The following is an 11,924-nucleotide window of genomic DNA, read 5'->3' as shown; positions in this document are numbered from 1 at the left end:
AAGAAACATAAATATAAATATAAAAAAAAAAAAAACAGTTTGTGTATAGCTTTTTTGCAATCATAGTAGGTATTTCATGGGGATATGTCTATTTCCCGGTTTATTTTATTAAATAAATGAATAAATTGTCTTGTTTATGGTCTTAACGCATATTTACTTTTAACTGATTCAATATAAGGCACTATGTACTTTCTGCGTCTGTTAGTTCATAGAGATAGATAGAAGTAATTTTATATTATTAGAGAAATTATTGATTAAACTTTATGTATATCAACTTATAGCAATGTTTTCGTTCATCAATGCCGCTGCTTAAAAAACTGAGTGCATTTGTCGTTTACGTTTATTTACGCGACGCCCCGCAGCGTTTGGCTATGTTCCAGAAACTCACTAAAATAGCAGCTTGATCCATGTCATTGTACTATACTAAATCCTACTCAGAGAAACGCCGTTTTGTATTTATCTGATTATCATATACCCATAACTAACATTGATTAGCCCGTCGGCTCGGTAGTGGCCCTGCTTTCTGTTCCGCGGGTTGCGTATTCGATTCCCACCTGAGTCTGGGTGTATTATGTGTATTTATATATTTATATGTGTATTATTTCTATGTACATTAATAAAAAATTGTATTTAGCTATCAGTCAGCTGTTACCCATAACACAGCATTACGTTTGCTTATCATAAGAACAGACGACCGTGTGTGTATGTTATAAGATATTTATTTATTTATAACAAGGCATAGTTTTGCTTGTATTAATTTTAGATCGCTTAGTTCCCTATCAGTTTCTATTTTGATGACCCCACATGGACCTAAGGTAGGCATATTATCGAAAAACATTATAATTCTTCAGAAGATATATTAAAGACTGAATTTATTTTATTTTCTCATTACTTGACAAGTCTAATATCAACCGCCTGAGACTATCATCCGTGTCGAATAATACTTTTTTTTCTCTCACTCTTTCAATCTAAAGATTTTTGTAAGGATGCGGAACAAACGGACCCCTTTATCTAACCCGTCGCTTCATCAAAGTAGAAAAGGATGGTCGACTAACAAAAAGTGGGACGATTCGTCCGACCAACCCTTTATTTTGTTTCGCTCCACTCTTTTTACTTTTATTCTAAAAATATCACATTCACGGACCCATTTCGAAAGGAAACGTGACTCTGCCCAAGGTCAAGTAAATTAGTATTCGTATGGTGTGTTCGCAGTTTGACCGGACGCAAAAACTCGTTAATATGCTGCTTGTAGATTTTTTTTTATAAATGATTAGAATTATCTGCGGCGGAGTTTTGACTCCTTATAATGTTCGTAAGTTATGTAATTATATTAAGTTGAAATTAAATGTTAAGTTGAATGAAAGAAAAAAATAATAATAATACTTAACTACTTTTGAACTTTTGATTATAATTAAGAGATTGTTTAATTTAAATATTGATACAGGCTTCGGCAGTACATACCTAAGTACATTCAATTCAAATTGGAACGATATTACAATTCAGAGAAGAAAAGAATTATACTAATTATAATGTGAATATTGTAAGTAACACAGTTCAAAATGATTAAGTAGGTAATAAAAATTAGTGAAAATATTTACATATTACATAGGTATAAACTTATCAGTAATCAAGTATGCAATAATTAACAGGCTTAAAGAAATTAATTATTTTTTTATTAAATTAAGGTTCCCTGGAAGAGATCGCTAGAAGCGATAAGGCCAGGCCGCCTTTGCATACTTATTTGTTTTGTATCTAATGGTTTTAAATTGCATGTACTTTTTTGTGTGAAATAAAGTTTTAATAAATTAATAAATAAAATAAATTTAAAAGATTTGTTATGAGAGCAATAGATACCAAAACAGTTTTGTACAACTTTTGTCTATCTGTACATAGGTACTCAAACAACTGGCTAAACATGTAACAAGAAATTGAATGCATATTTTTAAATTTGTAATCCTGAAGATGTAATTGAATCAGAGATATTAATATAATCTACTAATATAGGTAATTGTCAGACTGCGTTTTTTGGTATTTTGACCACCCTTTTCGTATACAATAATTGTGTTGGTTTCAGAAAACCAACAATAAAACCGACTTTCATTTTCAGTAACAAGTAAAAGACAAATACGCATTATTAGTACTATATCGTATAGTATAACTCAAAATTTTCCCGTCAAATCGCGTTCAAATTTAAATAGGACCATAACAGGGCATGACCATGCTTTGGAATAAAAAAATCATAAAAATCGGTACACCCAGTAATAATTTATGAGGTACCTTGACACATAAAAAATACAGTCGGGGTGAGAACCTTAGCGTGGTCATTACGAACTTCACTACTACTAAGACTCTCGCTAAAAGCTACTGTTACTATAAATTAAAAAAAAAAAGTGTCGGCACCACACACTTTACGGGTACTAATATAATCATAATTATCATTAACACAGCGCGAATAAATACTATTCTAATAAAACATGAGTACCTAATAAGACTTATCGCCAAGATCAACCCAAACGAGTTCATAATTACCTATATGAGTTGCCTTGCCTGCTTATGCTGATATTTATTTTACTTTGACTGAAGTTAAGATATAAATATACCTACACGTATCTAAAAATTCACCTGTTAACAATCGAAAATATAAAAACAAATAGAAAACGTTAACACTCGCCTAATACTTATATTATACGCATTGATCTATAAAAAACCCAAAAACCCAAAAAGGTTTTTTATGGATCAATGATTATACGTTTTAAATTATTTATTGCTTTAATTGGGCTAAATTATTCTATTATTGCTCTTATAAAAGAAAGTTCAAAGTTAAGCTGGAAGTTCCTTAATCATTTAAACGGTATAAAAATGAGAAAATATAGAAAGCTGAGTAGATAGAAAATAAAAAGCTTTAAAACGTTACAAGTGAATCACGTTTATTAATAATGTCTTCAGAAGAAAATGAAACATTGAGGGATGCTCAGAATTAAGATACACCCTCTTACGAAACTCTTCTTTCAGATAAATACATATCTTAGATTGTCATATGATATTATTTTTTCGAAGGTATAAAAAATTGGTATTATAATATACACTATATATCTTAGCATTATAATAACTAAAGAATTTTTTAATTTTAAGATATTAAAAAAAATGCAGGTACTTTCTATCATAACAGTAAGAGATTTTAAGTACTTTTATATGAATCGATTTTTGTACTGTCACAATGTGAGATACATTGAATAATTTAAAATAAACAGACCCACTGACTTGACTTTCAGCAAAAGTATAGTTAGTGAAACATTAATTACACATACTTGTAATGAGCTACGGTTTTTTATTTGTTTTCGATTCTACCTAGACGGCCCGAGGACTGCAAGCATAAGATATTGTCAAGTCGCTAATGAGACGAGCCGTCTCTCATGCTATTGTTGATGTCCTGAATGGTATGTAGAATTTATGGAAACCGGCGTCCAAGTCATAACCTCAAAGCTGAGGCCGTCGACAGCGGAAAAACAGAAGGGGACCGCGCAGCCGCTCAATGTTGTCGCGCATGCGTCCCGCACTTGAAAAAAGCGGACAACCATCAACGCTGCACAAAGTACGAAGAGATCTCATGACTAGGACTGACCGGCCACAACATTAATGAATCGCGTTATCTGGAAACAATTCCCACACGGTGTTATTTCACACTAGTTATATAACGAGTATGTGATAAAATTACCATAAAACAAATCTTTTTCGTAGTGTTTCTTTTGTGACTTACAAACATGTACAAGACGGTAAGACACGGTGAGAACAGTCTCCAGTACACTATACTGCCTCAAACCGAAGAAATTCTTAACAACAGTGGCTTGAAAGGAAAAGGCCGTGATTACAGCCCCTCAATCCATGTAAGACGTTCTAGAAGAAAGTCGGCGTTTAAATATATTTTACTAATAATAGTTGGAATTATAATTGCGTTAGCTTTTGCATCAGTGCCACTTTACGTTCTTAATGGTGCCCTGTATGCTCGAAGAATTCAGCACGATCAACATGAAATTATGACTACAGCGCCACTAACACCAGCGGGTCGAGAGATAGTTAAATCACGGAAAAAGGAATTAAAACTTGCGTCTGAAGTATTGTCAACTATTAATTCAAAATTAGAAACCAGTGTAGCATCAACAACAACGACAAGCACTTCCACTACTACAATTCCAACGACAATAGTTAGCGAAAGAGCAACAACACCACCCTGGACTATGCCTGCTCTACGATCATGGAAGTTTTCGTCGGCTTCTACAACTATACAACCGATTCCGACGGAGGATAATGCAGAAATACACCTTGTGGGATCGCCCTCTAGTAGTGTTCGATTGTTGGATCATTACATGTCGATGAAGCCCTGGGATAAAGATATTATTATAAAACCTACAGTGACAGCTGAACCGATCACGATCCGGAATGTTTTCAGATATTATTCTCGTGCCTTCAATCCATCAGAAAAACCAGTTACTGTAAATTCAAAAATATTTGATGACGTTTTAATTACTACAAAGTCTACAACTACTCAAACTCCTATGACTACGGAGTCAACGAAAATAACTGACAAATTTATAATGAAAGATTTAAAAGAAACAATTTTGTCTGTAGATGACGATGATGAATTTAAGGACTCATTGGAAGTCGACGAAGTTTTTTCTCTGCCTCCTCTGAAGCCGGACTCTGCGGTGCCGGGAACGGATTCGGACGAGGTAACAGTTTCGAAAGCGAGTGACAGTGGCTGGTACGGTGCGAGGTGGCCTTTCGTCGATACGTCATCTTACTTCCAATGGACGGTGAGCACGATTACAAGTTACCTAAGTTATGTAATGTTTATATTTACGTGAGCGTGAATTGCGTGATCGATAAACTCGTAACTGACTCCACAGGCGAGAACCGGGTAATACAAATTATAAAATAGGTACCGAATTACTTAACTATGTGTACTAAACTCTTAAATAATAGCGTTTTTATGTTACTCCAATAAATTAACGCTTCAGCCTGTAATATCCCACAACTGGGCATAGGCCTCTTTACCCATGTAGGAGAAGGATCAGAGCTTAATCCACCACGCTGCTCCAATGCGGGTTGGCGGACATATTCCCTACTATGAGTAAAGATCGCTATCGTACATGATAACAACCGGGACCGACGGCTTAACGTGCTCAGAGGCACGGTGGGGAGACCTACAAGGACTGCACAAACACCCAGACCACGGCAAACACCTGTATGGCCAATACAAATGTTTTTCATGTGCGGGGATCGAACCCGCAACCGCCAGCGCAACAGGTACAATCCATGGCCGTGATCATTGAGCCAACGCGGCGTCAATAAATTAACAATATACTTGATTGAAAGATAAACAGAGTTGTTTCAGCTGCTTATTAATAAAATTTAACGAGGACTTAATTAAGGAGATTATTGGTTCGATTCCCATAGGGGGCATCCATGAATTACGTGAGCTACTTTTCGATCAGTTTAGATCCCCCGTTAGATGAGATTTAGTGAGATTTTCCTGGTCCCCACCCCCACCTCTTACGTGAGATTGACACTGAAAATAATACAAATTGACGGGAAATAATAAACTGTTCAAGTATACTACCTATAGTTAATTTATTTAAATTAAATAAAATTCAAAGCAAAAATTAAATGATTTTAATAGCCTCTTAATAGCCATAAAATTTATTTTAGCGGGCCTACCTAGGTATATATTTTTAATATCTGTAATATTTTACATTTTTTAAGTTGATGTGATATTTTTGACTATCACCCCTCGGTTTAAATGAGATTTGGTGAAATTTGGTGAGATGATGATTTTTGGTTGTCCCCCTCCCATTAAGAGCACCCCCCCCCACCCTTATGAGTTCACGTAATTATTGGATGTCCCCATATGAGCGAAAGACCTTCGGGTTCTTAGAAATATTGTGCTTTTATTGTATGTGTCCAGTCCAAGTTAAACCTACTTCTTTTAATGATTTTAAATTAGTACATTAAATCTATAAGGTTAGCCCCCTAGGTTGAAAACCAGCACATTACAGCAATCCTCTTAGATATAAGGGGTGAAACAGAGCCCAAAGAGCCTTACACTCACTAGGAACACGACTTTACTTTACTGAATATGTAACAGTAATTTTGATTTGAAAATATTAAATAATCTAAATTATTTACTGTTTTAGTGTATTTTTTATCTTCGGGCTACAATCGAAAATATATTATCTTATACTATTAAACGATCAATTCTTATATATATAATCGGAATCTCGGAAACGATTAACGCTCCAACGATTTTCATGAAATTTTGTATGTAGGGGATTTTAGAGGAGATAAATCGATCTAGCTAGGATTCGCTTCAGCCTGTAATATCCCACTACTGGGCATAGGCCTCTTTCCCCAGGAGAAGGATCAGAGCTTAATCCACCACGCTGCTCGAATGCGGGTTGGCGGATATATGGCGGCGGGTACAATCCATGGCTATAACCGTTGCGCCAACGCGGCGTCAGCTAGGATTCATTTTTCGAAAATGTCATTTTATTCCTGTTTTTAGACAATGAAAAAATGGCTACAATATCATTAGAATACGAAACTAAATTTCGCACTTCTCAATAAAATTGTAATAGCTCAGGTGGAAAATCGGCCGGTCGCGATCGATCGAAAAGACAAGAATCCAAATCGATTATTGCTTTCCTTTTTTTAATAATTACGCTCGTTATTTTTTATTTAAATAGCCAGTTTTTATTTTTAATTATTATGTCGGTAAAATCGAAAAATATTATTCATATTTTATCATTATTATTTTTTGTTTTTATTTTTTATATTTATTTATATTTTTAACCAAAAAAAAACTTCTTCAAAAAAAGGAGGAGGTTCTCAATTCGAGTGTATTTTTTTAATGATCAGAAATTTTGACTCAGTGGACCGATTTCGACAAAAAAAATTTAATCGAAAGGTGGTGTGTGTCATTTTGTCCCATTTAAATTTATTTGAGATCTCACATCTAACAACCACTTTTCGAGTTATATCTAATAATACGTTTTTACTTGACAATTTTTTCGTCGACCTACGTTGTATTATACCATATAACTTTTTACTGGGTGTACCGATTTTGATGATTTTTAATTCAATCGAAAGCTGATGTTTATCATGCGGTCACATTTAAATTTCATCGAGACCTTTTAACAACTTTTTAAGTAATCTTTGATAATGCGTATTTACTTGACTATTTTTTCGTCGTACGTAGGTAACGTTGTATTACTTGTCGATGTAATTGAAGTCGGTTTTTTTTTTCGTTTGCGAGCAAATGCAATTATTTTATTTATTATTGTCGGTAAAAAAATATTATTCATATGATTACTCAAAATACCGAGCTAAGCTCGGTCACCCAGGTACTATATATAATATAACCATTTCACTTATTTTGCCTCGAAGACTGAAAGAATGTAAAATAAAATACCTAAATATTCATAAACAACTAACTTTACTACCATTACGGGATTGATTAATTTATAAAATACGTAAAATGTGAATAACAGAAATTAAAAACAAAAGCACTTGAAAACACAGCAGAGTCGACTCAGAACTATATTTTTAAGTCTGGTTTTAATTTATGTATTTTATCTACTATGGATAGGCAATATTTTTATAATATTTTACATACTGTACGTACAGTAAGGTACTGCAGGTTGAATATAATAGAGTTTATGAGACAATACAGAAACAGTTACAAAATTTGACAATCTACGAGATTTCTGAAAGACCTGGAAGTGAAAATTATGAGTGAAAATATAAAAAAAAATGAAAAAAAAATTATGGAAAATTTCACCCACACTATTGTCAGTCTATGTCAGTCTTAAAAACGTGTACCGTGTACAAAATATTGAATTTGTTGTTGTTCGAGGCTTAATTGATCATGGGCCAGTTTTTTTAATAATATTGTTTCTCTACTGCTTTTAATAACAATTTATCTAGATAATATGAGTACATAAATATTACATATATCCATTCTCTCCAGGGTTATTCATCCGGAGACAACTTACTCTTACCGCTACTAGTCGCGGCTTTATCTTCAGTCGCTCTGGTACTACTCTTAGCGCTGGCCGTGAGACGCCGAAAGAGATCTACCACAGCTTCCGCACAGATTGGAGTAAGATTTTTACTATACTGACTATATTATAAGTTTTAAAAAATTGGGACTTTTTTTGTCTAGGTCGGCAAACAAGCGTACGGCTCACCTGATGTAACTTATAGACGCTTGCAACACCAGAAGCATCACAAACGCGTTGCCGACCCTATCCCCGATTCCCCGAGAGCTCTCGTCACCTTACTCACCAACAGGAACACAACACTGCTTGAAAAAAGCATTATTTAGCTGTGATCTTCTGTAAGGTCGAGGAGTACCTGGGGTAGTAGCCCCAGTCGGGTTGCTCCATATTTTGAGCAGGAAATTTCCTGCTGTGCCCTACCTCAGTTTAAAACCGCATATAAATATTAGCGATAGATAGGTACCTACTAACCGACAGTATGATAATGTTTACAACGTACCTACGTATTTATTATTCATATATTTAATTAATAACTTGCAAAGACCATAAATGCTACAGTATAAGCTTTCATCTAAAGAATCGACATTTTTCTTATCACTCTCTATAATTTTTTATTTAGCGCTAAGCTCCCGTTTAGAGAAATTAAGTTTTTTAAGTTACTATTTCTTTATATGAGTAAATCTAGCTCTTATTATTAAAAAATAAACTAAGATATCAAGAAAGATACATAATCAAAGACCCTTGTTCCAGAAGTTAACCGCCGACCTACAAGCAGATGACAACACTAACTTGTTGACCGCAGAGAACCCAGAAGAGATCGAGGAATAAGGTCAACACGAATTGCTTTTTGCCTGCTAAATACCTCATGTCACTCGCAGAAGGTTTGGTCGAATAGAACGTCTTAAAGGTTACTTTTAAAGAAATCCGCTTCTATTTTTTAAGCAAACATAACTACTTACATTAAAAATGTCGTCAATAATTGTACCCCATATCACTTAATGCTACTGTTTAAACTATACCATCTACATAATTATCAAAAGGATAAAAATTATCTTTATGTAAATTATAAATAAACGTCTCACACTATAAAAGTAAAATATATAATAAATGTTATATTTTGACGATATAATGTAAGAGGGAACTTCTCTAATTATAAATTTCGTAAATAATGGAATTGAGAGTGAAAAATTATTGTTTTCAGAACAGTTCATTTGCATAGTTTACCTTCCTTGGTTGTACATAAAGCATTCGAAGCACCTTGTAATGATTTAGCCGCCATACCTTATTTTCTCAGCAGTTATAAAAGACCTTACCTTAAGGTTCTTCTAACATACTGATCATATTTCAAACTTTCAGTGCCTATTGTTTGTATATAAGGAAGGCTAGATAGATTTTGTCCTAGAAGCTAACATTGCTTGTTCAGAGATACGATATTTGGTAATTAAGAATATTTTGTAACCACTTAGATTTTTGACTATGAATTAGGTAAAGTCAAATGCCAAAGCTGCAAAATTATTTTTGTTACTTATGTAATTCTAAAATCTATTTAATCACGTAGGACGGAAGGTCCATTAAGAAACATGTTAATAATTTATTCTCGATCACATTTTTGCTTCTGTTAACGCTCATTAGCTCCATCCCAATCTACGATAAATCATTATTAAGATTTCATTCATTTATAAAATCTACAAGTCACAAATACTATTATTATGAAAGTATTTTCTCCGATATCCTCAAAGGTACGTGTAAACCTAACATTATAAAAACAATTTACAAATGAATCAATGCATATATGCCTACATTTATTTCACGATAGACCTTTCTATGTATAAAGCAAAACTATTAATTTGTATATTGTGGTACCATATCTCTAAAATCTTCAAGTATATGACTCGTCAGTATTAACGAATCCCTGTGGTATATCAAAGTAAGCGTATTAATTTTGTGTAGTCATACGAGGTATCCTATACCTCGTATAGGTTAAGATGAATTTTAATATTGATCTTGGTGTTTCCATTTCATTATGGCATTTTTCATCGCGTATGTTCTTTAATATAATTTTGAAATAGACATAAGACTGATATAGGATTGAGTTATTCAGTATTTAGCGAAATGAACTTGTGTTGACCCGATTTTTGTAACGGCACTATTCATTTCAAAATTATTTTTGTGTGTTTTAAATGTAGGTAGAATGGTCATGGAATGTTTGAGTATAGTGCTATAGCTAGTTAGAAAAAAATATACATGGAATTTCAGAGAAACGTGATAAAATGAGGACGCTAGTATTTTTAACATCAGGATAGAATGTCCAATTAAAATGTTGCTAAATGTTTGGCGATCGCTAGAATACATTGACATTTTGTCAATATTCTTAGCACGCGTTTAACACGACTGATCAGACTGATTCTCCAGCTTCGCCCTCACAAATTACTAAGGTGATAGTAGATAAAAATCAGCCTTAAGCGCCTGATGTGCATACAAAGTCACTAACACGATCGATTCATTATCACGCTAGCAATATTTTATATAATACAAATGTATATCGCACATTATATATCATATATAGATTTTAAGTTAGGTAGCTTTTGTGTGAGGATAATTTTTGGAGCAGTGTGATTATTTATTAAGCTAAAACACCCACCATGTACATACCTAAATAACGAAATAAATTATGTTTTCCCACCGATAAGTGTGTTTTTAATTATTTTAATTTATTATTAATTATCCTTTGATTGTTATACTTACTTGTAACTTGTTTGACAATTACAGATTTTAATATAATTTGAATTAAAAATTGACAATAAAAATTTTTCGTTACATATTTGTCCAAAATGGGGTTTCAACTATTTTTTTTTCAAATTAAAGTACTCAGCTAAACATTTTTTATGTTTTAATTACAGTAAATACTTTTAACTAAAACAAAAATGGATAATGAAAATAAAAGAAAATATCATTTTAATTGACTTATACTGTAGTAAAAATCCCAGATATTGCAGCCAATTCATTATGTTAACGCTAACTTACGCTAATAATTACAACCAAGACTTATACAATGTTTTACAATAAATAAAAATATATTCACTTCTTGTATTAGTATAAACTAATATTAAAAATACATATACACCACAATACTTCGTCAAAATATACAGAAATTATTTATTAAAACTTAATAATGTTGAATATAAAATATTCATTATTTTCTACTATTTAGCCAACTGCATAATTTGACATTTTAAACACTATCAAATTTTTATATACTTGTTTATATAACAATGTTTTACGATAAAATAAGACATTATTAACTGGTAATTGAACAGAAACATTTTAAATTATTAAAAAAGTTATATAGATTATTTTCACTGTTTTATTTTGATATATTTAGTTGAATAAACATTGTTGAATGAAATTGAAAATGAAATATAATTAGAAAAAAAAAAGAAATTATTATTCTGATCAAAAATAGCTAACAAATAAGATGTTAATATGTGAGACGTGAGCATGTCAACGAGATAATAATTAGAAAAAAAAGAAATTATTATTCTGATAAAATATCTAACAAATAAGATGTTAATATCTGAGACGTGAGCATGTCAACGAGATAATAATTAGGAAAAAAAAAGAAATTATTATTCTGATCAAAAATATCCAACAAATAAGATGTTAATATGTGAGATGTGAGCATGTCACCGGGATAATCATTGTTAGTTACTTTATATATTTATTGCACTATCAAACTGTGGACTAGTACAAAAATCAGGCGGCGGCAATCTTACGATGAGTCTACGTAGCAAAAATAACCTAACCTTATTTATTTATTTATTCTTAATGTACACCGAAACACAGACACAAAAGAAAGATACAAGATGTACA

The 11,924-nt window shown here is 32.5% G+C and overlaps 1 protein-coding gene across 2 annotated transcripts; it reads left to right on the top strand.

Annotated features, from left to right (window-relative positions):
• The first annotated feature begins 3,761 nt into the window (after positions 1-3,761).
• On the top strand, positions 3,762-9,242 carry LOC123660795. 2 transcript variants are annotated; one of them, XM_045595831.1, is made up of 3 exons: positions 3,762-4,811; positions 8,024-8,155; positions 8,805-9,242. In XM_045595831.1, exons 1-3 carry the CDS (start codon positions 3,762-3,764, stop codon positions 8,880-8,882), a joined length of 1,260 nt encoding a protein of 419 aa, XP_045451787.1. In that variant the 3' UTR covers positions 8,883-9,242. The 2 variants fall into 2 exon arrangements, 1 of the variants encoding a protein (XP_045451787.1); XR_006744246.1 differs by lacking the exon at positions 3,762-4,811 and having other exon boundaries at positions 8,071-8,155; positions 8,808-8,887.
• Positions 9,243-11,924: the final 2,682 nt, after the last annotated feature.

The sequence above is a fragment of the Melitaea cinxia genome, chromosome 16 (genome assembly GCF_905220565.1).
Source record: "Melitaea cinxia chromosome 16, ilMelCinx1.1, whole genome shotgun sequence".
NCBI lineage: Eukaryota > Metazoa > Arthropoda > Insecta > Lepidoptera > Nymphalidae > Melitaea > Melitaea cinxia.
Note: the sequence above shows the minus strand (reverse complement) of the source record. Positions and strands in the feature narration are given on the sequence as shown.